General features: G+C 45.2%; 1 protein-coding gene across 1 annotated transcript; it reads right to left on the bottom strand.

Annotated features, from left to right (window-relative positions):
- Nucleotides 1-1,722: 1,722 nt before the first annotated feature.
- LOC125510820 (uncharacterized) lies at nt 1,723-3,248 on the bottom strand. Its single transcript, XM_048676088.2, has 2 exons — nt 2,793-3,248; nt 1,723-2,667 (listed from the first exon to the last, which is right to left on the bottom strand). The coding sequence occupies exons 1-2, from the start codon at nt 3,096-3,098 to the stop codon at nt 1,900-1,902; spliced, it is 1,074 nt and encodes a 357-aa protein (XP_048532045.1). The 5' UTR covers nt 3,099-3,248; the 3' UTR covers nt 1,723-1,899.
- Nucleotides 3,249-26,695: the final 23,447 nt, after the last annotated feature.

Below are 26,695 nucleotides of genomic sequence, written 5' to 3'. Positions count from 1 at the left end.
TTTACGGGGGGGAAACCTCTTTATATTTGATCAACCTTTTATAAAAATATACTAATGTATGCAGCAGCAACTATATATATTGTGAAAATATATTTGCATGCTTAATGTAATGAAATTAGTTTGGTGTGGTAGATGTTGATGTATTTTTTTTATAGAATTGGTTAGACTTATTCTTTTTTCAAAATTAAGACAATGCTAGAGCTTTAAATAATTTGGGTAGGAGAAAGTAGCTATTTATCCTAGGTTATTACACGGAGAAATGTCTACTACAATCAAACTTGGAAATATGCAAAAAAATAATCTTAAATATATATAGTACTTGCTTCGGAAATAATTGTCACTCAAATGGATGTATCTAGCATCTAGATACATCCATTTGAGCGACGGTTATTTCAGGACAAAACGATACAATTCAATTCATTTTGCGTGTGGCGTTTTGATCTCGAGTGTGGCGTTTTGGCACATGGGAGCACGCGCTCCTGGTTTTCAAAATATGTTTTAAATGTCAAAAATTCTAAAAAAAAATTGGCGCGTACATCTCGATATTGTACATGCTCACAAAGTCGTTTCGCGAAAAATCGACAAGTTATGTGTCGTGTGTGAAAAGGACAAAATCCGGTGTTAAAAAGTGCTTTTCACAAGACATTTTTTTGTCTTTTTTACACAAGCCATAAAAAATGTCGATTTTCTATGAAACTTGATGTGCACACATATAATGTCGAGATGTATACGCCAAATTTTTGTTTGGAATTTTTTCAAACTTTGAAATATTATTTCGGGTGGCAGGAGCGCGCGCTCCCATGTGTCAAATCGAATTTCTGATCTCTACACCTAGAATTTTGTTGTTTCTTTGTTTAGAGATGTTACAAGCCCGGGCAAAAATTATACTATTTGATGTAAGACATTTCTGCAGTTAAGCAGCTTAACTGCTAAATTATCTTACATTAAATTACAGAGGTACTCCCTCTGTAAATTAATATAAGAGCATTTAGATCATTATTTTAGTATTCTAAATGCTCTTATATTAGTTTACGGTGGGAGTATTTTCTAAAACAAACTACCATCAACGGAGGCATGTTTCAATAAGCTTTAGCAAAACTGTTATTGAAAAGATCTGTCTAGCCTCATTGTTCTATATCTAAGTGACTCAGTTGAACTAGAAAGAAAAAAAGACAAAAAAATGCCTGCAAAAATCTTAGCGTAAAATCAATAACATAGGATTTAGATGTGCAATAGATGGAAGAGGGACGAGGGACACGGCTTCACCAACTTCACCGGTTCTTCTCTAAACTACGAACTGTTATTCTGATCCTTGATTGTGTTTGGAGTCCTGTTGAGGAGGAGGCCCAATTTGTCTCTGTATCTAGCACCAATGATTTCGTCAATGACAAGAATTAAAATTTCCTGAAATTCAATGGCCCTGTAGACCAGGTCTTGTTGAGTGTATGAATAAAACCTCTTTCATTTCTCTAACCAACGCCCCAACCTGCTTCTGTTGTCTGAAAAGGCTAAAAATAAAATAAAATAAAAGCAGTCACACTCACAGTCTCAATTTGTACATAAAAACTTTAGAACCCATGGTTGACAGTTTCTAAAATTTTACTAACATACGGGATCACCATCTTGGTAAAAATGTCACTACCAAAAAAAAAAGTTTTTACTTTTCAGGGCTTCTTGCCAGCATAGTTTTCATTACAGACAAATGAAAAAGGGATCAAGAAATACAAAATCTACATGCTGCCTCATGTTCCCATGTATGTATATATATAAATTAATCAAGAAATAAACATACTGTACTGCACTCGCAGTTTGCCTCGTACGCCAAGCTAGCTAAAGGCCAACACTTCTCCGGGTTTTCTCTTCGACTAAAACTACTTGTCTGGTATTGGTCGATGTCGATCAACCAAAAAGTGTCCGGAGAACGGTGTCTCCGAGCCCTGGAACGGCGGACAGGAAGTGGCCGGTGCCGGGGAGCTCGTGGTAGTTGACCCACCCGAGCTTGCCGGCGACGTGCCGCTGCAGCGCGACGGGCACGAGGCCGTCCTCGTCGCCCTGCCACAGGTGCACCGGGCACGGCGGCTCCGGCAGCGCCATGGGGTCGAACTCCCACTTTCCGAACATGACGGCCATGTCCCTGTAGTAGGACTCCTGGATCCCCTGCTGCGTCGCCATCTCCCTCTTCTTCCGGAGGGTGCCGTCGGCGGTGAGGGTGCGGCGGATCTCGGCGTCCCGCTTGTTGGGGAGGTAGGTGGTGTTGACGACGACGGTGGAGGTGGGCAGGGGCAGCCAGCTCTGCTCCATCCACCAGTGTATGATGCCGGGGGCGTGGTGGGCCACGCGCAGCGCCCACTGGTCGCCGCGCTCCTGCCGGCCGTACTCCCGCGCTGCCAGCTCCGCCGGGAACCCGGGCCACCAGTAGTTCACCACCGGCGCCAGCATGGCGGCCCCGGCGATCCGCTCCGGGATGTACCTGAGCGCGCCCCACACGGCGTGACAGCCGAGGGAGAAGCCGACGACGTGGAACTTGTCGCCGAGCCCCAGCGCGTCGGCCAGGTCCTCCATGTCCTGCGCCGCGGTCTCCACGGAGCGGCCCGGGTTGGGGTCGCTCTCGCCGTAGCCGGCGCGGTCGAAGCCCACCATGTACACGCCAAGCTCCTCGGCGACCTCCTGAAATCAAGTCGTTGCGCAGACGGTGTAAGCGACGGCGAGAGAGACGCGTGATCATATTATAATGAGCTCGCAGGCCGGGCGGGGGTGGCGAGACGACGGGAGAATGTATGCGCAGCACTAACCGGCGATGCGCGGAGGCTGTCGAGGCGGGAGCCGGTGAAGCCGTGGGAGAAGACGACCTTGAACCGCGCGCTCTCCTTGGGCACGCCGGACTCCTCGTACGCCAAGTGCCGGCCGTCCCTCATCCGGACCCGCGGCGCGGTGATCGGGGGCCCGCCGGGCGACCCGCACGGCGTGGGCGCCGGCGGCTGCACGGCCCGGAGCAGCCACTCGCCGAGCTGGCCCGCGAGCGGGCCCATGCCCATGCCCGTGCCCACCGGCGCCGCCGAGTAGTAGTACCCTCTCCCGCCGGAAACCGATCGGTCCATGGGATGATGGGAATGAATGAGACGGCCCCGAGCCTCGAGTCTGAAAGCTGGCTGGCTGCCGCCGTTCTTGGGTGTTGGCTCGGCGTGGTGCTGGTTGGCGCTGTGCTACGCAGGAGGAATGGTGGATGGTAGGTGGCGAGCAAGCACCGCGGGTGGGTGTTTATATATTGGCCGGGGCTGGACGCATGCGCGTGTGCGTTTGTGGACGCGGTCGTGGGCTTTGCTTTCGGGCTGGTTGGTAAGGTGAGCTTGGGTACGATTTCGTCGGCTTTGGGAGGGAAACGCGGTTGTACGACGGGGTATTTTTGGCGTGCGCCGTTGCTCTCACTCTCGGGGAACCTACGCCCGGTCTCGGAGGATCTCGTCTATGAAGCACCGATACGGCGACATCGATACGGCGATACAGATACGGGGATACAAAATACGGCAATTTCTAAAAACAGCAATACGACGATACGGCGAGTATATATAAATAATTAATAAAATACCATATTATGAAGACCATGAATTGAATGCCTGAGATGAGATCAAAGACCGCCCATTTGTTGCATCCATGCCTCTTTCTCAATGACTGAATGACCATCACTTTACTCAATCCTCCTAGTACTTGCATGCAGCAGTGGCCAGCGCCAACCAGCAGCCAGCAAGCACGCACACATACGTACGCATGCATGGCGGTAACAAGTAACAAGCACACACAGCCAGCACAGCCGGCCCGCACACCCGCATCACGGTCACGGCGACGGGCGGCGGGCGGCGGATGCAGAGGCGAGTCCAGACGACGGTGAGCGACTTCAGCCGGTAGCGACGGCGACGACGAGCGACTCCAGTCGGCGGCGGTGATGCGCTCACCCGCGAATACTCGATCCAATCTGCCGCCCAAACGAACTGAGTGGGCTGGCTGTTTAGGGTCACGAGTCGGCTTGTACTGGGCTTTCCGTGTCCCTGACGTGTCGGCGCCGTCCCGGCGGCCGTATCGGCATTTTTTTCGTTCTTTTTAAATCGAAAAACAGGATACTCCGTGGATACAGGTATCGATGGCGTATCTGACGTATCGAAGTATCTGACGTATCGGTGCTCGTAGGATCTCATACTCGCAGTGCTACTGTGCGAGGGCATCTCAAATCAGGGGCCATCAAAACGCCTCCAAATGTTTGAGCCAAAATGGTTCAGACGCTAGAAATCTTACAACTCGGTTTCAAACTTGGGAAGCTCCGGGGGAGTCCGGTTGTTCGCCACTTCGCCAGGTCAGACTCCAACATCCTGAACCCATCTAAAAACTAGCCGGCACCCGCACATTTTAACAATCCCCATTCTTTTCGTGTCGAACCCGCCTTCTTCGGCTCCATCGCCAAGGCCCTTCACGAGGCTCGTCGTCCCTTCAGACGCGGAGAAGTCTATCCGCATCCGCGTTACGCCAAAAGCAACGCCTGAAGCCGAACAGAAACAAGGACCTCGTGTCACCCACGTCTAGCGATATGAGGGAAACCCTAGCCGCCACCGGTACGTCCCCACTCCGCCGCCCCCTCTGCATCACCACTGCCGAAAGGCTTGTCGGCAACGCCACGCTCCACCCAGGTATGGTGGCGGCTGGCAGCTTCGTCCATGGCGCACCACGGCGCCACCCCCAAACCTCCCACATGATTCAAATTGGCTCGGCGTGAGGCCGCCTCTCTCCCCTTCGATTGTCGCGTCCTCCTCTACCATGCTCCCTACCCTACCCCATTGTGGTCACTCCCTCCCATCACGACGTAGCTCCCCTCTTGTGCTGGTGGTGGTTGGGTGCAACACATGAGTGGTGGCAGCCAAGCTAGCTTGGTTCTGCATCGTTGCAGACCGTTCCTCGTCTCCGATGGCGCTTCCTCCGAGTTGCGGTGATGGCTTCTATGGAATTATGTAGTCATAGTGGTTTTCTTGGCAGGCAGTTGAGGCCTTGCTGCGGACCCTTTGTCGGCGCCGCTTCGGGCCCGACAGCCATGGACCTGCATCTGCAGCGTCCACGCCCCGCTGGCGTCGTTTGTCAGTGCAGTCCTAGTTGCTGCATTCTCTCCTGCCTTCGGCTCACCGCCGACCCGGTGACTCCGCCCTCGGTAGCTCGGATTTGTGTTCCCTTTTGGCTCCTAGCTTGCCGGTCACATCGATCGCCATCTCGTCCTCTATGTCAGCTCTCTCTATCCCGCAGCCTTCCCGACCCACCCACCTCCACGCCTGCCAGGCCCAAAGCTCATATTTTTCGGTGACGCCCAGTGCCAACCTCCCAAGGTAGGAGCACCCCCCTCTTGAGGTGGTGGTCTCAACCATCGGACTGACTTCTGATGGTGGCTTGGACTACGTCGGTATTTTCCCAAAGAGGAAGGGATGATGCAGCACAACGACGGTAGGTATTTCCCTCAGTGATGAGACCAAGGTTATCAAACCAGTAGGAGAACCACGCAACACTACGTGAATAGCACCTGCACACAAATAACAAATACTCGCAACCCGACGTATTAAAGAGGTTGTCAATCCCTTTCGGGCAACGACGCTAGAAATTGGCAAGTGGACAGGATAAAAATATGATAGATTGGATAAATAGATCTCGCAGGAACGCGAGATAAAATAAATAAGAATAAAATGCAGCAAGGTATTTTTGTATTTTGGTTTAATAGATCTGAAAATAAAAACAAATAAAATAGACTGCAAAGGCAAATATAATAAAGAAGAGACCCGGGGCCGTAGATTTCACTAGTGACTTCTCTCGAGAAAAATAGCAAACAGTGGGTAAACGAATTACTGTTGGGCAATTGATAGAACTTCAAATAATCATGACGATATCGAGGCAATGATCATTATATACGCATCAAGTCCAAGATTAGTTGATCGACTCCTACCTGCATCTACTACTATTACTCCATATATCGACCACTATTCAGCATGCATCTAGTGTATTAAGTTCATGGAGAAATGGATTAATACAATAAGAACAATGACAAGATGTAGACAAGATCTATTTATGTAGAAATAGACCCCATCTTGTTATCCTTAATAGCAACGATACATACGTGTCGGTTCCCCTTCTGTCACTGGGATCAAGCACCGTAAGATCGAACCCATCACAAAGCACCTCTTCCCATTGCAAGATAAATAGATCAAGTTGGCCAAACAAAACCCAAATATCGGAGAAGAAATATGATGCTATAAGCAATCATGGATATAAGAGATCAAAGAAGACTCAAATAACTTTCATGGATAAAAAGATAGATTTGATCATAAACTCAAAGTTTATCGGATCCCAACAAACACACCACAAAAAGAGTTACATCATATGGATCTCCAAGAGACCATTGTATTGAAATCAAGAGAGAGAGAGAGAGAGCCATCTAGCTACTAACTACGGACCCGTACGTCTACAAAAGACTACTCATGCATCATCGGAGAGGCACCAATGGACATGATGAACCCCTCCGTGATGGTGTCTAGATTGGATCTGGTGGTTCTGGAACTTGCGGCGGCTGGAATTGATTTTTGTCGACTCCCCTAGGGTTTCTGGAATATTGGGGTATTTATAGAGCAAAGAGGAGGTGCGAGAGGCCAACGAGGTGGGCACAACGCACCAGGGCGCGCCTGGGCCTCCAGGCGCGCCCTGGTATCTTGTGCTCACCTCGGGCTCCCTCTTCGGTACTTCTTTGGCCCACTGGATGTGTTCTGGTCCAAAAAAAATCCACAAAAAGTTTCCCGTGTTTGGACTCCGTTTGATATTGATTTCCTGCGATGTAAAAAACATGTAGAAGACAGCAACTGGCACTGGGCACTATGTCAATAGGTTAGTACCAAAAAATGATATAAAATGACTATAAAATGATTGTAAAACATTCAAGAATGATAATATAACAGCATGGAACAATCAAAAATTATAGATACGTTGGAGGCGTATCAACTTTGTCATCTCCGGACCCTGATCTTGCGGCAATGGGATTATTTGAACTCAGGCCAGGGTGAAATCCTTGCTCGGCCGGCCAATGCTGGTAGCGGCGACACTCGCGTGTGTCATTTCCCTTCTTGGAGGCACTGACATAGCCTCTATCTGTTCCCTTCTCCGAGCACCGGGGAAACCCTTGGTCCAGTTCTTTAGATCAGAAGGCGGCCGCTGCATGATGTCGCTTCCCTTCTTGAAGGCACTATCTTCTTTGCTAGTGGCATCCCTGTTGTGTTTGGAGATGTTCGATATCATACTGGTTCGGCCTGCCCCTCTAGTCCAAGGCTTGGTGGGTTTTTTTGGCTTTTTTCCTCTGTTCGGGCTGAGCATCCCTTGTCTCTCTGCTTTGGGTGCCATGCCCACACCTTCTGATGTATATGTTTGTGCCATGTGTTGTACCCTTTCATGTACTCATTTTATTTCCTTCTACCAATGAAATGATACACACACTTTGCGTATTCACAAAAAATGTCGACGCGTGAAGGAGAGGGCGGAGAAGAAGCACATGCGGCCACTCCGTCCGAGGCCCCTCCTCCACATCAGACCATCGTGGCGGTGGCACTCAGTGTTGGAAATATGCCCTAGAGGCAATAATAAAATGGTTATTATTATATTTCTTTGTTCATGATAATTGTCTATTGTTCATGCTATAATTGTGTTATCCGGAAATCGTAATACATGTGTTAATACATAGACCACAACACGTCCCTAGTGAGCCTCTAGTTGACTAGCTCGTTGATCAAAAGATAGTCATGGTTTCCTGGCTATGGGCATTGGATGTCATTGATAACGGGATAACATCATTAGGAGAATGATGTGATGGACAAGACCCAATCCTAAGCATAGCTCAAAGATCGTGTAGTTCGTTTGCTGTAGCTTTTCCGAATGTCAAGTATCATTTCCTTAGACCATGAGATTGTGCAACTCCCGGATACCGTAGGAGTGCCTTGGGTGTGCCAAACGTCACAACGTAACTGGGTGACTATAAAGGTACATTACAGGTATCTCCGAAAGTGTCTGTTGGGTTGGCACGAATCGAGACTGGGATTTGTCACTCCGTATGACGGAGAGGTATCTCTGGGCCCACTCGGTAATGCATCATCATAATGAGCTCAATGTGACCAAGTGGTTGATCACGGGATCATGCATTACGGTACGAGTAAAGTGACTTGCCGGTAACGAGATTGAATGAGGTATTGGGATACCGACGATCGAGTCTCGGGCAAGTAACGTACCGATTGACAAAGGGAATTGTATACGTATTGATTGAATCCTCGACATCATGGTTCATCCGATGAGATCATCGTGGAGCATGTGGGAGCCAACATGGGTATCCAGATCCCGCTGTTGGTTATTGACCGGAGAGGCGTCTCAGTCATGTCTGCATGTCTCCCGAACCCGTAGGGTCTACACACTTAAGGTTCGGTGACGCTAGGGTTGTAGAGATATTAGCATACGGTAACCCGAAAGTTTTTTGGAGTCCCGGATGAGATCCCGGACGTCACGAGGAGTTCTGGAATGGTCCGGAGGTGAAGATTTATATATAGGAAGTCAAGTTTCGGCCATCGGGAAAGTTTCGGGGGTAATCGGTATTGTACCGGGACCACCGGAAGGGTCCCGGAGGTCCACCGGGTGGGGCCACCTATCCCGGAGGGCCCCATGGGCTGAAGTGGGAGGGGAACCAGCCCCTAGTGGGCTGGTGCACCCCCTTGGGCCTCCCCCTGCGCCTAGGGTTGGAAACCCTAGGGGTGGGGGGCGCCACCCTTGCCTTAGGGGGCAAGGCACCCCCTTGGCCGCCGCCCCCCCTAGGAGATTGGATCTCCTAGGGCCGGAGCCCCCCTAGGCACCCTATATATAGTGGGGGGGAGGAAGGGCAGCTGCACCCAAGCCCCTGGCGTCTCCCTCTCCCTCCCGTGACACTCCTCCGTCTCCCTACGCTTGGCGAAGCCCTGCCGAGATCACCGTTGCTTCCACCACCACGCCGTCGTGCTGCTGAATCTTCATCAACCTCTCCTTACCCCTTGCTGGATCAAGTTGGAGGAGATGTCTTCCCAACCGTACGTGTGTTGAACGCGGAGGTGTCGTCCGTTCGACACTTGGTCATCGGTGATTTGGATCACGTCGAGTACGACTCCATCAACCCCGTTCTCTTGAACGCTTCCGCGCGCGATCTACAAGGGTATGTAGATGCACTCCTCTCTCCCTCGTTGCTAGATGACTCCATAGATTGATCTTGGTGATGCATAGAAAATTTTAAAATTCTGCTACGTTCCCCAACAATGGCATCATGAGCTAGGTCTATGCGTAGTTACTATGCACGAGTAGAACACAAAGCAGTTGTGGGCGTCGATATTGTCAATTTGCTTGCTGTTACTAGTCTTATCTTGATTCGGCGGCATCGTGGGATGAAGCGGCCCGGACCGACCTTACACGTACGCTTACGTGAGACTGGTTCCACCGACTGACATGCACTAGTTGCATAAGGTGGCTGGCGGGTGTCTGTCTCTCCCACTTTAGTCGGATCGGATTTGATGAACAGGGTCCTTATGAAGGGTAAATATAAATTGGCAATTCACGTTGTGGTTTTGGCGTAGGTAAGAAATGTTCTTGCTAGAAACTTATAGCAGCCACGTAAAAACTTGCAACAACAATTAGAGGACGTCTAACTTGTTTTTGCAGCAAGTGTTTTGTGATGTGATATGGCCAAAGGATGTGATGAATGATATATGTGATGTATGAGATGATGATGTTCTTGTAATAGGAATCACGACTTGCATGTCGATGAGTATGACAACCGGCAGGAGCCATAGAAGTTGTCTTTATTTATTTATGACCTGCGTGTCAACATAAATGTCATGTAATTACTTTACTTTATTGCTAAAGCGTTAGCCATTGTAGTAGAAGTAATAGATGACGAGACAACTTCAAGAAGACACGATGATGGAGATCATGATGATGGAGATCATGGTGTCATGCCGGTGACAACGATGATCATGGAGCCCCGAAGATGGAGATCAAAAGGAGCAAATGATATTGGCCATATCATGTCACCATTTGATTGCATGTGATGTTTATCATGTTTTACATCTTATTTGCTTAGAACGACTGTAGCTTAAATAAGATGATCCCTCGTAATAATTTCAAGAAAGTGTTCCCCCTAACTGTGCACCGTTGCGAAGGTTCGTTGTTTCAATGCACCACGTGATGATCGGGTGTGATAGATTCTAAAGTTCGAATACAATGGGTGTAAGCCAGATTTACACACGCAATACACTTAGGTTGACTTGACGAGCCTAGCATGTACAGATATGGCCTCGGAACACGGAAGACCGAAAGGTCGAGCATGAGTCGTATAGGAGATACGATCAACATGAAGATGTTCACCGATGTTGGCTAGTCCGTCTCACGTGATGATCGGATACGGCCTACTTAACTCGGATCATGTTTCACTTAGATGACTGGAGGGATGTCTATCTGAGTGGGAGTTCATTGAGTAATTTGATTAGATGAACTTAATTATCATGAACTTAGTCTAAAGTCTTTACAATATGTCTTGTAGATCAAATGGCCCACGTTGTCCTCATCTTCAACGCGTTCCTAGAGAAAACCAAGCTGAAAGACGATGGCAACAACTATACGGACTGGGTCCGGAACCTGATGATCATCCTCATAGCTGCCAAGAAAGATTATGTCCTAGAAGCACCGCTAGGTGACGCACCTGTCCCAGAGAACCAAGACGTTATGAACGCTTGGCAGTCACGTGCTGATGATTACTTCCTTGTTCAGTGCGGCATGCTTTACAGCTTAGAACCGGGGCTCCAAAAGCGTTTTGAGAGACACGTAGCATATGAGATGTTCGAAGAGCTGAAAATGGTTTTCCAAGCTCATGCCCGGGTCGAGAGATATGAAGTCTCCGACAAGTTCTTCAGCTGTAAGATGGAGGAAAATAGTTCTATCAGTGAGCACATACTCAAAATGTCTGGGTTGCATAACCGCTTGACTCAGCTGGGAGTTAATCTCCCGGATGATGCGGTCATTAACAGAATCCTTCAGTCGCTTCCACCGAGCTACAAGAGCTTTGTGATGAACTTCAATATGCAGGGGATGGAAAAGACCATTCCTGAGGTATATTCAATGCTGAAATCAGCGGAGGTAGAAATCAAAAAGGAACATCAAGTGTTGATGGTGAATAAAACCACTAAGTTCAAGAAAGGCAAGGGTAAAAAGAACTTCAAGAAGGACGGCAAGGGAGTTGCCACGCCCGGTAAGCAAGCTGTCGGGAAGAAGCCAAAGAATGGACCCAAGCCCGAAACTGAGTGTTTTTATTGCAAGGGAAGTGGTCACTGGAAGCGGAACTGCCCCAAATACTTAGCGGACAAGAAGGCCGGCAACACTAAAGGTATATGTGATATACATGTAATTGATGTGTACCTTACCAGTACTTGTAGTAGCTCCTGGGTATTTGATACCGGTGCGGTTGCTCACATTTGTAACTCAAAGCAGGAGATGCGGAATAAGCGGAGACTGGCGAAGGACGAGGTGACGATGCGCGTCGGGAATGGTTCCAAGGTCGATGTGATCGCCGTCGGCACGCTGCCTCTACATTTACCGACGGGATTAGTTTTACCCCTTGGCCGACGCCTCCCTAGGAGATTGGATCTCCTAGGGCCGGCAACCCCCCTAGGCACCCTATATATAGTGGGGGGGGGAGGGAGGGCAGCCGCACCCAAGCCCCTGGCCTCTCCCTCTCCCTCCCGTGACACTCCTCTGTCTCCCTGCGCTTGGCGAAGCCCTGCCGAGATCACCGTTGCTTCCACCACCACGCCGTCGCGCTGCTGGATCTTCATTAACCTCTCCTTCCCCCTTGCTGGATCAAGTTGGAGGAGACGTCTTCCCAACCGTACGTGTGTTGAACGCGGAGGTGTCGTCCGTTCGGCACTTGGTCATCGGTGATTTGGATCACGTCGAGTATGACTCCATCAACCCTGTTCTCTTGAACGCTTCCGCGCGCGATCTACAAGGGTATGTAGATGCACTCCTCTCTCCCTCGTTGCTATATGATTCCATAGATTGATCTTGGTGATGCGTAGAAAATTTTAAAATTCTGCTACGTTCCCCAACACTCAGGCTATCACAACCCTATCCCACCAATATAAGGTGTGGTACTACTTCGGTGCCCACCAGTACCGTCAAACAATTATCACAACCCTCTGTGCCTCCTTCACCTCCGCCTCCGGCCACCCTCCACCGTACATCATCAACCTCAACAACGACTATGTGTTCACCAAGTCGCCAACGCTTGTCTAGTTGCAGTTTCTGTCTAAGGCACCAACACAAAAGCAGGCGACGAAGGTGGTGATCCAACCAAAGGAGAGCTTGCATCGACAACCCATGTGGCTAGGTCGAGGGGGAGCAAATGGGAGAAAGAGAAGCGAGAAGGGGCAACATCCAAGACGAATAAATTTGAGGACATCACATGGAATAAGGAGGCAAGTGGCAAGCATGATGACCTCAAGGAGAAAAGTAGATGTAGAGGTTTAACATGTTCATGGAAATACAAACAAAAAAGGTTGAGCTTCTAGAGAGAAAGCTTGCGACCAAGCACACATCCGAGGAGCAAAGGATCTTATACGTGAAGGCCGACGACTTGGATCCCGATGCGGCCAAATTTCTTCACGCCTTTGTGTGATAGCATGATAGCACGCTTTGCACAAATAAAGAGGGCGGCTGAAAATTGAGGCATTTTGTTGGGAAAAATGGTTCTTTCGCTTTAGGATTCGAGGGATGTAAAAACCTTCATCAACATTCAATCATATTGTTAGTAGTTGTATTTGTTTGCAACTATTTAATATATGGTCTAGTTGTCATTAATCTAATATTTTTTCAAAAAAATAAGGTTGGGCTAATAAGGGAGGATTTGAGGAACATGATTCGACAACCTTCGTCCGCAAGGTTGTGGACACGTTGCCCATAGACATTTGGTAAGGTTCACTTAGGAAATCTCCAATGCCAACCCTCAAACCACCAGCATACGTCTGGACTGTGAGGTCGGTACATGTTTTGTCATCCAACGCGGGCTTGTATCAGTCTGCTCAGCGATCTGGATGCACTTTTTCCTACAAATCGGAGACAGGGGTAGCGAACGTCCACACCGTTCCACATCTGCTTCTGACTTCCCCGACACACCCAAACCCCCCTCCCTCACCCACGCACTCTTCCCGCCCGAAATGGTCGGTGCCGTGATATGTCTCCAATGTATCTATAATTTTTTTATTGTTCCATGTTGTTATATCATCATTCTTGGATGTTCTATATTAATTTTATAGCAACTTAATATAATTTTTTGGGACTAACCTATTGACATAGTGCCTAGCGCCAGTTGCTATTTTATTGCTTGTTTTTTACTTTGCAGAATATCCATATCAAACGGAGTCCAAATGCAGCGAAACTTTTTGGAGATTTTTTTCTGCCCAGAAGACAATTTGGGAGCCAAGGAAGTGCAAGAGGGGAGGCATGTGGGGCCCACAAGGCATCAAGGCGCTCTAGAGGCCCCTGGCGTGCCCTGGTGGATAGTGGGGCCCGCTGTAGTCATCTCCACCGCCTCTCAGCTCTATAAATACCCAAATATTTCAGAAACCCTAGGGGAGTGGATGAAAAACAATTCCAGCCGCCGCAAGTTCTAGAACCACGAGATCCAATCTAGAGCCCTTTTCCGGCATCTTGCCGGAGGGAACACGATCAGGGAGGGGTTCATCATCCTCAATGGCGCTCCTCCGATGATGCGTGAGTAGTTTACCACAGACCTACGGATCCGTAGGCAGTAGCTAGATGGCTTCTTCTGTCTTTTTGATTCTCAATACAATGTCCTCCTTGATGTTCTTGGCGATTCATTTGATGTAATGACTTTTTGCGGTGTGTTTGTTGGGATCCGATGAATTGTGAGTTTACAATCAGATCTATCTATGAATATTATTTGAGTCTTCTTTGATCTCTTATATGCATGATTATTATAGCCTTGTATTTCTTCTCCGAAACTTTTGTTTGGTTTGGCTAACTAGATTGATTTTTCTTGTAATGGGAAGAGGTGCTTTGTGATGGGTTCGATCTTGCGGTGCTCAATCTCGGTGACAGAAGGAGAAGTGACACACATGTATCATTGCCATTAAGGATAAAAAGATGGGGTCTATTCCTACATGAATAGATCTTGTCTACATCATGTCACCATTCTTATTGCATTACTCCATTTCTCCATGAACTTAATACACTAGATGCATGCTGGATAGCGGTCGATGTGTGGAGTAATAGTAGTAGATGCAGAATCGTTTCGGTCTTCTAATCTTGGACGTGATGCCTATATACATGATCATTACCTTGGATATCGTCATAATTAATTGCTCTTCTATCAATTGCCCAATAGTAATTTGTTTACCCATCGTATGCTATTTTCTCGAGAGAAGCCACTAATGAAATCTACGGCCCTCGGGTCTATTTCCTATCATATTGTTTTTAGATCTATTATTCCAAAAACCCAAAAATACCTTGCTGCACTTTTTCTTTATTTATTTTATTTTATGTTTTTGCTAGATCTATTTATCCAATCACATACAATTTAATCTATCTCAATACCGAGGAGGGATTGACAACCCCTCTTACGCGTTGGGTTGCAAATATTTGTTATTTGTGTGCATGTGTTGTTTACATAGTTTTGCTTGGTTCTCCTACTGGATTGATAACCTTGGTTTCATAACTGAGGAAAATACTTACCGTTGTTGTGCTGCATCATCCTCTCCTCTTTGGAGAAATACTAACGCAAATACAATCAACCAGGAAGAATTTCTGGCGTCGTTGCCATGGAGACATCATCAACATCTATCAGGTACCCAATCACAAATCTCATCTCCTTGCAATTTACATTATTTGCCATTTGCTTCTCGTTTTCATCTCCCCCACTTCTAAAATGTTTTACAAAAACACAAAAAATTGCCTTCTTTTTCGTTTGCCTTTTTCCCATCCGATCTTTTGTTTGCATGTGATCTTGCTTGCCTACCTTATTGCTATGGCTAGTTCTTCACCTACTATGTGTACCCCTAAGAATGAGGTTCTCAATTTTAAATAAAGGGGAGGAGAGAATTTAAAAGATGCTTGGTACATAATTTGTGATGCTCATAATAGATCTATTCGAAAGCAATCCACTACTATTCTCCTTCGTAATTTTTATGTGGGCATTACTACTTGGTATAGATTTGTTATTGATACTATCACTGGAGGGAATTTCTTGATGTGCCCCATTTGGATGTTTTTAATGCTATGGGAAATTTAGTGGGACCACCTCCTATCATTATCAATGAAACAATTTTAACTCTTGAGCATGTTATGCAAAGTTTAGATGCTATTGAAAAGAAAATGCTCACCGAAGAACACATTGAAAATTTGGATAAAAGGATTCATAATCTTGATAATAAAATTAGGTCAAAGGTAGGGGATACTCTTAAATTATTAAGGGGAAAAAGAACTCGTAGTTAACAAGGGGGTAGAAGAGAGCCCTGCTAGAATTGATAAGTTGGAAGAAATTTTTAGTAACTTGAGCTCGGCTTTTTCTTCCAATAAAACTATTGCAAAGACTCCTAGCTATAGCAAGAATTGCAAATCTACACATGCTCCTAGGAATAAGGGTGCCACTTCTAGTAGCAACAATGAAGATCTTAAGATGATTATTGTTCACCCAAATTTCATAGATTTAATAAAGGGTCAATCTATAAAAATACTCCTCTTGACTTTGTTCCTATGAGTTTGATTATAAAAAAATTAGAACTTCTAGAGATAATGGTTGTGTGATTGAGGATTTGAAAACTAAAGATGACGATACTTGAATCTATACATTATGCCTAGCTAGGGGCATAAAGTGATATCGCTTGTTGGGAGGCAACCCAATGAATACAATTTATTTGTGTCTTTTTCTTCCTGTTCTTGAGTGTTTGCACAATTATGCTACTGCTATGATTGTGTTTTTTGTGTTTAATTAGTGTTTGTGAGTGATAGTTGATTTGATCTTGCTAAAAAACAAAAACTTTTGCGCCCAGAAAACTAATTTTCATTTTCAACAGAAGCGAGATAAAATACTGATCGTTTTTGCAGAAGATTAATATATAAATTTCTCACGTTGTCCTAATTTTTCAGAATTGTTGGAGTTATAGAAATATTCGAAATCTCCAGATTGGTACAGACTGTTCTGTTTTTGACATATTCTGTTTTCTTTGCGTTGTGTGCTTGTTTTGATGATTCTATGGTTTTCTCTGAAGTGTTTTTGCCACAGAAAAGTTGGAATACAGTAGATATAATGCAAAAATAAAATATGAATGGGTTTTCAATAGTACTTATAGTAGTGATTTGCTTTCTTATACTAACGGATCTCATGAAGGTTTTGTTGAGTTTTGTGTGATTGAAGTTTTCAAGTTTTGGGTGACTTTACGATGGATGAAAGAATAAGGATTAGTAAAAGGATAAGCTTGGGGATGCCCATGGCACCCCAAGATAATATTCAATAAGTATCAAGCAACTAAGCTTGGGGATGCCCCCGAGTGGCATCCCCTCTTTCTTCTAACAACCATCGGTATTTTACTTGAAACTATATTTTTATTCGTCACATATTATGAGTTTTACTTGGAGCGTCTTGTATGATATGAGTCTTTGCTTATTTTGCTTTGTATTTTTTAGTCATGAATCCATGCTGGACACACCTATTTGAGAGAGCCAAAATTATGCCATGACTTATTAGAATTGCTCTGTATGCTTCACTTAAATCTTTATGAGTTATGGAATTGCTCTAGTGCTTCACTTATATCTTTTTGAGCATGGTGTGCTTTAGTATTTTTCAAGAAATTCTCTCATGCTTCACTTAGATTTGTTTGAGAGTTAGTAAAAAATTTAAGAAATTCTCTCTTGCTTCACTTAAATTATTTTGAGAGAAGAAAAATTTTATGCTCATGTTCTTCACTTAGATTTGTTTGAGCTATCAAAAGCAACATATGAAACTAGTCCCAAAGTGATAGATATCCAAGGAGGATATAATAAAAACTTTCATGAAGATCATTGGACAAAATAAACTTGATTCCTTGTAATAGTTTTGAGATATGTTGATATAATATGTGAGTCATGTTGATGAGTAATTATGCTTTAGTAAGAATATTGGCGTTAAGGTTTGTGAGTCCCTATGCAAGCATGAAAGTCAATGGTTATGCAATGAAATTACATCCTACTTGTGGTGCATTACTTGGTGTTAGTTATGCTTAGTGCTCGCTTATGAGATTTTTCGTTTCTTGGTTGGTTGCTTCTCAATGTTTTGCTAGCCTTCATTTGCACTAAGTATGATCACTACTTGTGCATCCAAAATCCTTTAAACCAGTTTTGCCATATGAGTCCACTATACCTACCTATATGCGGTATTCTTTTGCCGCTCTAAGAAAATTTGTATGTGCCATCTCTAATTTTCAAAATAAACTTCTCTTTTGTGTGCTCGTACCGCTCATGAAACGGTAGGGGGTGGCTGATATATTTCCATGCTAGATGTGTTATTCTCAAGATGAGTGTTTATTCACTTGTCATTGCATGAGAGTACGGCAAAGGTATTAGGGATGCCCAGTCCCAAAATGAAAAATGAATTTACTTTGTCAAATAATAAATTCCTTCGAAAGTGTTGGTATGGAAGGCACCCGTGGATACGGGTAGCCATGTGTAAGTGCATCTAGTCCCCCTTAGTGATTTTGGTGTACTGAAGACTTATAGGTTAAGGTACTGATGCATTTGTGAGTGTACACAGGTCTATAAGTCTATGAGGAGTTTGATATTTACAGATAAAGTCGATCCCTAAAAATGAAGTTCTTCGATTGAAGACTTTGGATTTCTGAAGACTTTCTGAAGACTTTGAAAGTGAAGAAATTGGTGTAATCCTGAAGACTTGGTATTCATTCGAGGAACATGGAGCATGAAGACTTTTGTTTTCGTAGTTTCATTTTCTCTTTCTTGAGTCATAGGAAACACCGTACTGTTAAAGGGGGTCGAGGAAATACTAAGGAAAAAATTCCATGTGATGCTCAACTCAAATCCTACACCTACCAATCCCTTCGAGTGAAGCCATTGGAAATCTCATATAGCTCAGTCAATTTCTTCAGTGTCAGAGATGAAGTTCTTCTGGTCTCTGAGGAATTTCTCCTGACTAAGGAGTTAGGAATTCGCCAGTGTGGATTGCCTACACAGTGAGGAACATGATAGCCCTGAGGAATTTGATACTCAAAATTCCGACCGTTGCTGTGCTATGCGCCAGCTGTCCCAAAATATCTACCCACCTAACGGTCATATCATTGAAGGGCATTTATGTCTTATCACGTCGGGCTGCTCCCTAGGCTATAAATAGCCGCCCCCTACAACCACTAGCTGGTTGGCTGCTCTAAGAGAAACTGACACTTGTCATTTGAGAGCATCCCATCCTCCGAGGACTTTGAGTGAAAATCATCAAGTGAGGAAAACCCAATCCCAAACACCTACAAACCCCAAGTGATTGAGCATCACTGAAGAAATTGATCCTGCATAGATCCGACGCTTGTTACCTTTGAAGACTGTGCATCTTCCAGATGGTTAGGCGTCATGGTCTAGAGCATCCAAGAGGAAATTGTGGATCATTGAGTGACCAAGTCTGTGAAGGTTTGGAAGTCACCTAAAGACTTACCATGAGTGATTGGGCGAGGTCTATGTGACCTTAGCGCAAGGGGAATATGGTGAGGACTGAGTGTTCTGAACTGCGTGTTCAGAGCTGGGTGTCCAGGACTGTGTGTCCTCAGGTTTAAATACCTAGCCGCCCTAACCAGACGTACAACTGTCACAGCAGTTGAAACTGGTCTACAAATCATTGTCTTCATCAAGCTACCTGGTTCCATTTCCTCAACCCTTCCATTTCCTATTTATGTGTTGAGTGCTTGTTCATATCTGTTTGAAGACTTTGCCTGAAGACTTCCTCTATTTCCTCAGTTCAATTTCTTCAGTCTGTCTGTCTTATCCTGTGTTATCCCGTGTTTACGCTTTCTGTACTCTGTGCTTGTTTTCATTTCATCATGAAGACCATGCTCATGCACTATTATGTTTACTTCTGAGTACTTATTCCGCTGCAAGTAGTTCTTCACTCAAGAATTTCCTCACCCGCAAATTCCTCAGTGAACAATTCATAAAAATCGCCTATTCACCCCCCTCTAGTCGATATAATGCACTTTCAATTGGTATCAGAGCAAGGTACTCCCTTGTTCTGTGTGATTTTGGTTTAACCACCTTGTGTTTTAGTTATGTCGACCGCAGGTATGCTCAAGGTTTCTGCTGGGTGTCCTACCTTCGATGGGACGAACTACCCCTACTGGAAGAATAAGATGCACATGCATCTTGAGACAATTGATAACGATCTCTGGTACATTGTGGAGAATGGTGTTCCCTCTGTCACTCCCACCATCAATGCTGCTGACGTGAAGAGATTCAAGCAACTCGACTCTCAAGCGAAGAATATCATATGTGGCCATCTAAGCAAAGGGCGGTATGGCAGAGTGAGTGCTCTGGAGACAACTAAGCTTATCTGGGACAGGCTTTCCAAGGTCAATGAGGGAGTCCCAACACAGCGTGACTCTCGAGTTGACGTTCTTCGAAATCTCTTCAACCGCTTCAAAAGACTCGACAATGAAAATGTTCAGCAAACCTTCGATCGCCTCACTGGCATCTCAAATGAGCTTCAAGCACTTGGTGCCGCTGATATCACCGACCATGAGGTGGTGAAGAAATTGCTGAGATCGCTTGATTCCTCATTTGATACCTTGACATTGGTGATACAAGAACGTGGAGACTATAAGTCACTTGATCCCGCTGATATCCTCGAGAGACTAAACACTCATGAGTTCCAGCTTGCTGAGAAGAGAGATCTCTATGGACCAAGTTATGGTAGATCACGGGCTCTGAAGGCCAAGGCAGTATTCGAATCTGATGGTGAAGATTCTGACAACAGCCTTGGTGACCCTGAAGAACTGAGCCAGGAGCTAGCAATGCTCGTGAGGAAATTCCAAAAGTTCTCAAGACGTGGTCGTTTTGGTAAATCCTCAAGAGGTGGTGACTTGAGATCAGATTCCTCATCCCATGATTACAAGAAGAGACTCTGCCATAAATGCAAAAAACCTGGACACTACATTCAAGATTGTCCTTAGTGGGAAAAGGAATCGAAGAAGAAGAAGAAGTACAAGGATTGCAGTTCTGATGATTCAAAGAAGAAGAAGAAATCTTCAAAGTCCTCGTCATCAAGACCCTCAAGGTCCTCATCTCACAAGAAGAGCAGCTCCAAGAAGGCCCGAGCATTCATTGGCGAGGAAATGGATTCTGAGGCTGAATCTGAGGAACATGAGGAAGAGGAGGAATCTGAGGAGTCAGACTCTGGTGTGGCGAGCCTAGCCCTCGCTACCGCGTTCGTCAGCAAGTCCATCTTCAACTTTGAAGAAAAGGACCTCCCCAACACTACTGATGACAGCGATGAGGACTACGCTCCCACCTATTGCTTCATGGCAAAAGTCTCAAAGGATGATCAACCCAAAGCCACTAAGTGGGTCCTCGATAGTGGATGTACAAATCACATGACTGGTGACAGGAGCTTATTGATGGACACTACTTTATCCCCATCACTTCTGAAGCGTATCACCTACGCTGACAAAGGCAAAATCAAGGTATTGGGTCTAGGTAAGGTTGCAATCTCAAAGGATCGACACATGGACAAAGTCATGCTTGTCGAGTCCTTAGGGTTCAACCTCATGTCTGTCTCAATGCTTTGTGATCTTGATATGGTTGTTGTCTTTGGCAAGTATCGCTGTGTTGTGATCATGGAAGCTGACAATTCCAAAGTCTTCGAAAGGAGAGGAGATTTGTATATTGTTGATTTCTCTACAGGACCACAACCTGCTACATGTCTACTTGCAAAAGCTTCAGAAGGCTGGCTATGGCATCGACGACTTGGTCATGCTGGCATGAGGAATCTGCACACGCTCGCGAAGAAGAAGCATGCCATTGGCATTGAAAATGTCAAATTCCTCAAGGATCACTTATGCGGAGCCTGTGAAGTTGGAAAGATGACCAAGGCCAAGCATCCAGCGAAGACTATCATGACCACTACTCGACCATTTGAATTGCTTCACATGGATCTCTTTGGCCCTACTCACTATGCCACATTTACTAATCCTGCATCTTTATATGGCTTTGTCATTGTTGATGATTATTCTCGATATACATGGGTCCATATTATCACTTACAAAACTGAAGTGCAGGAAGTCTTCAAACGATTTTCCTCGAGGGCTTCAACCAACTTTGGTGTGAAGATCAAGCACATCAGAAGTGATAATGGAACTGAGTTCAAGAACACTGGCCTTGATGACTATCTTGATGAACTTGGTATTACTCATGAGTTATCTGCTCCTTATACTCCTCAGCAAAATGGCGTCGTGGAGTGCAAGAACAGGACTCTTGTTGAGATGGCCCGCACTATGCTTGATGAGTACAAGACGCCTCCTCGCTTCTGGCCCGAGGCAATTGATACTGCGTGCCACATCATCAACAAGGTATATCTTCACAAATTCTTCAAGAAGACAACATATGAACTTCTCACTAACAAGAAACCCAATGTGAGTTATTTCAAAGTCTTCAGTGCTAAATGTTGGATTAGAGATCCTCATCATAGTTCTAAATTTGCACCGAAAGCACATGAAGGTTTTATGCTCGGTTATGGTAAGGACTCACACACCTACAGAGTCTTCAACACCTGTCATCACAAGGTTGTTGAAACTGTAGATGTGCAGTTCGATGAGACTAATGGCTCGCAATGAGAGCACCTACCTCCTGTGACAGATGAAATACCTCCTGAGAAATCTATGAAGTTCAAGGCTACCGAGGATGTCATCCCTACTGAAGAATCTGCTGGAGAAGTCATTCCAGAACATGAAGAACGTCATGCTGATGCACTTGAAGAAAATGGTGCTGAAGAAAATACTGATCAAATTCCTCAACGACAAGCCACTCATCCTCGCGTTGCAAATGAAGTGCAAATTGAGAAAATCATCAGCAACATCAACATTCCAGGTCCTCTCACACGCTCAAGAGCTTCACATTTATCTAACTTTTATGGGCACTTTGCTTTCGTCTCTATCACAGAGCCCACTAAGGTAGATGAAGCATTTCTGGAGCCTGAGTGGATTCAAGCTATGCAAGAGGAATTACATCAATTCGAGCTCAACAACGTCTGGGAACTGGTAGATCCTCGCAAGCACAATGTCATCGGCACAAAGTGGATCTACCGCAACAAGCAAGATGAAAACGGCCTTGTGGTGAGGAATAAGGCACGGCTTGTAGCTCAAGGCTACACACAGGTTGAAGGAATTGATTTCGATGAAACTTTTGCACATGTTGCCAGACTTGAAGCTATTCGCATATTACTTGCTTATGCTAACCATCATGATATCATCTTATATCAAATGGATGTGAAAAGTGCATTCTTCAATGGTAAGCTTGCGGAAGAAGTATATGTTGCTCAACCCCCAGGTTTTGAAGATCCAAAGCATCCTGACAAAGTCTTCAGACTGAATAAGGCCCTCTATGGCCTCAAGCAGGCACCACGGGCATGGTATGATACTTTGAAGGAATTCCTCTTGAAGAAAGTCTTCAAACCCGGTTCACTTGACCCAACTCTTTTCACTAAATATTATGATGGTGAATTGTTTGTGTGCCAAATATATGTTGATGATATTATCTTTGGTTGTACTGACCAACGTTATACTGATGAATTTGGTTATATGATGAGGGAGGAATATGAAATGTCTATGATGGGAGAATTGAAATTCTTCTTAGGTCTTCAAATTCGTCAACAACGCAATGGCATATTCATATCTCAGGAGAAATACCTCAAGGATGTACCGAGGACATTCGGCATGCAAGATTGCAAAGGCGTCAAAATCCCTATGCCCACAAATGGTCATCTATGTACTGATGAAAATGGTATTGAATTCGATCAAAAGGTATACCGCTCCATGATTGGTTCTTTATTGTACCTATGTGCATCTAGGATAGATATTATGCTTAATGTTTGCATGTGTGCCCGATTTCAAGCTACACCGAAGGAATCACACCATAAGGCTGTGAAACATATTCTTCGATATCTAGCTCACAAACCAACACTTGGATTATGGTACCCCAAGGGCTCAACTTTTGATCTCATTGGATTTTCAAACTCTGACTATGCCGGTGATTGTGTGGATCGCAAGTCAACATCTGGCACATGCCATTTCCTCGGACGATCCTTGGTCTGTTGGTCCTCGAAGAAACAGAACTGCGTATCACTATCTACTGCTGAAGCTGAGTACATTGCTGCTGGTTCTTGCTGTGCTCAACTACTATGGATGAAGCAAACTCTCAAGGACTATGGCGTCAACGTGAAGAATGTGCCACTCTACTGTGACAATGAGAGTGCCATCAAGATTGCTCATAACCCAGTTCAGCACTCGAAGACAAAGCACATTCAGATTCGTCATCATTTTCTTTGTGATCATGTGTTGAAGTGCTACATCTCTATTGAGCATGTGAAGACTGAAGAACAGCTAGCCGATATCTTCACTAAGCCCTTGGATGAGAAGATATTTAGCAAGTTGCGGTGTGAGCTAAATATCCTAGAATCTTCGAATGTTCTTTGAAAAGGACACTCATCCTAAAACTTATGCAAAATTGATGACTTAGATGTGCAACACATGAAGAAACGTTTTCTTCAATCAATGAAGACTAACACTCTAAGTGTGAAGAAATTAACGAAGAATTTGATTCTCAGAACCCTACGACAATTGTATGCGGTGTTTGAAATCACCATTCTTATATGGAGGGTAACGCCACCAAAAAATGTGGAAAATCTTCAATTGAGTTTTTCCTCAGTTCTTTGAAATTCCTCAGTTGTTTTTTCAACTTGCATTGTCTTCACCATTTTCGTGGTTTTTCTTCATTGGCTATATATGTATATATGAGTTTATGTCCTCTACAACTTTCACTTATTTCTATTTCTTCAAGTTGACTTTTCTGCTAAGTGAATGTGATCGGACCCTTCCCCCTCTATGCTATACTCAACCCAATCTATTCACAAATTCTTCATGTGCGTTCTATTTGAAACTCGTTCAAAATATTCAATGTGTCCTTGTCAGCTGAAGAATTTGCGAACGGAACTTTTAACTTATCCTATCTAAATTTTCGGCTTTGCCGCTCAAACCATTCCACATCCCATGACAACACTTATCCATTCACCCACGATCTCACATGATCTCCACTTCTCGGTACGTGGGTGACACATGTCAAGCGAATGAGAAGGGTTAGGGGCACGTTCGTCCAATTTCTTCAGGCGAACAGTTTTTTCACCTTGGCTATAAATACCCCTTCCCTTCCTCACTTCACTTTTACTCCGCTCGTTCTCACTCCAGCTCGAGCTTCTCAAACCCTAGCGCCGCCGCTACTTCATCGTCGCCGGTGAGGAAGAGCTTCACTGCCTCGACCTCGTCGCCATCGTACTCGCGCCGGCTGCGGATTTCTTCACTCCGCCGCCGCCGTAGCCATCTTCCTCTACCAAGTTAGGGCGTGGAAGATCTAAACTGACGAACTTCACATCTACAGCTCTTAGTTCATGTGTTCTTCATCCAGGGTAATTAAAAGTTACATTTACTGCCCTCTTTGATTCAAATGATAACTACAAAATCTTCAAAGGTGTTTATTCTTCAAATTCGTCACATACTGAACACCTCACATGTCATCTGTTCTTGATTCATTTCTCTAAGCTATATTTTTCTTCAAGATTCCTTAGTTGTGTGGATTTTCGATCTATACAACTCTGGAACCTAAGACTAAGAACACTTAGTGAAATTCTTCAAGACTCATCTGGTCAAAATACTCAAACTTGTTCTTTTTGAAAAACATCTGAGAACGCATATGACCTCTCCATATTCCTCGCAACTATACTCTGTTCACAGGTACTCATGTCAGCTGCTGAATCACTAGGTTCTCATCAACTTAACTCATTTGTAGTGTTCCTCGAAGAAAAGTTGCATCCATCTTCAGAGAATTCCATTGTTCAAATTCCTCATCTGAAGAAAATGGCTGATGGAAAGAAGCCACAGAAGGGAGGAAAGAGGCCTGAGATCAATACTGCTTTTGAGATCCCTGATGATATATACAAGGACTATTGCACTCCTAATGAGGGCAAGTTTGGTAAGGAGGACAAAAATTAGCGCAAGGTGCGCAGTCAAAGAATAGAGAGGAGATGGGCAAGAGAGTGGAGGGAGTACAGGTATGTTACTCCCAAGTACATGAAGAAATTCGCCCTCAATCCTCCATGCCCAAGACCTTCATTGGCACCTGGCCAAGAAGCAGATCCCAGCAGCCTCAAGTGCAGTGAGGATTATCCTGATGAATGGGCCAAGCACCAGGCCAAGTTGGCCAGACAAGCAAGAGAAGCGGTGAGGAAGTTCAATGAAGACTCTACTGCTGCTGCCATTGCTGAGGCCTCGGCAAGCAAGCCAAAGAAGGCCATGCCAAAGAAGCTTGCTCACAAGCCAAGTGCTTCACCCTCAATGCCCTCACGGCCAAGTTCCTCGGCAATGCTCTCATGGCCAGACTCTTCAAAGCCCTCAAGGCCAACTCCTCATGCTGCTCCCGCTCCAAAGTCCTCAGCTCCTCCGCCAAAGTCCTCAGCTGCTCCGACCAAATCCTCAGCACCTGCGCATATCGCCACATGCCAAAGGACAGCAGGCGTCTCTATTGCCTCAGGAGCATCTGCTAGTTCCTCAGCACCACTGCATTCTTCAACTGGTCCCACTCTATTGAAGACCAAGGCAACTGCTAGATGAGGCTCTCGACCATGTCTTTAGAAGAAGCAGGTCGCTTTCAAGTGCCGTCCGATGAAGACGAAGGTGATGATGATGAACTTGCAGAATTCATCAGAGACAGACAGGTCAAGGCCGCTAGAGCCAAGGGCACAAGTGTGCCTCTGCTTTTGGATCCAAAGTTGATCCTTGAGTACATTGATCTATGGCACAAGGACCCCAATACTCCTATGCCTGACTTCAAGTTGACTCCTGGCAAAATTCATATGTTGACTCACTTCATACAAGAAGAAAAATGGAAGTTTGAGTAGGCCAGGCAGATCAAGAAAGTGCAGTACAAAATGGAGCGCTACCTGAAGAAAAACGTTGTCTCTATGAAAACTGAAGAACTTGTCACTATTCAATCTGAGATCAAGAAACTCAGTGATGAATTTGACGCATACCGCGCTGATTGGCTTGGAGCCAAGGTACGTTGTGTGAAACTTGAAAGTGTGTTATATCGACTAGAGGGGGGGGGGTGAATAGGCGATTTTTATGAATTCTTCACTGAGGAATTTGCAGGTGAGGAAATTCCTTAGCGAAGAACTACTTGCAGCGAAGAGAGTACTCAAAAGTAAACATAACAGAATACAAGCATAGTCATCATGAAGAAATGAAGACAAGCACAGAGTACAGAAAGCGTAAACACAGGATAACACAGGAAGAAGACAGACAGACTGAAGAAATTGAACTGG

The sequence above is a fragment of the Triticum urartu genome, chromosome 1A, assembly GCF_056163025.1.
Source record: "Triticum urartu cultivar PI428250 chromosome 1A, HENAU_Tu73, whole genome shotgun sequence".
NCBI classification, from domain to species: domain Eukaryota; kingdom Viridiplantae; phylum Streptophyta; class Magnoliopsida; order Poales; family Poaceae; genus Triticum; species Triticum urartu.
This window is presented reverse-complemented; position numbering and strand designations above follow the sequence as displayed.

Coding starts and splice junctions, on each gene's coding strand:
- LOC125510820 (XM_048676088.2), bottom strand. CDS start 3,098: ATGGACCGATCGGTTTCCGGCGGGAGAGGGTACTACTACTCGGCGGCG. Junction 2,668..2,792: donor ACAGCCTCCGCGCATCGCCG/GTTAGTGCTGCG, acceptor ACTTGATTTCAG/GAGGTCGCCGAGGAGCTTGG.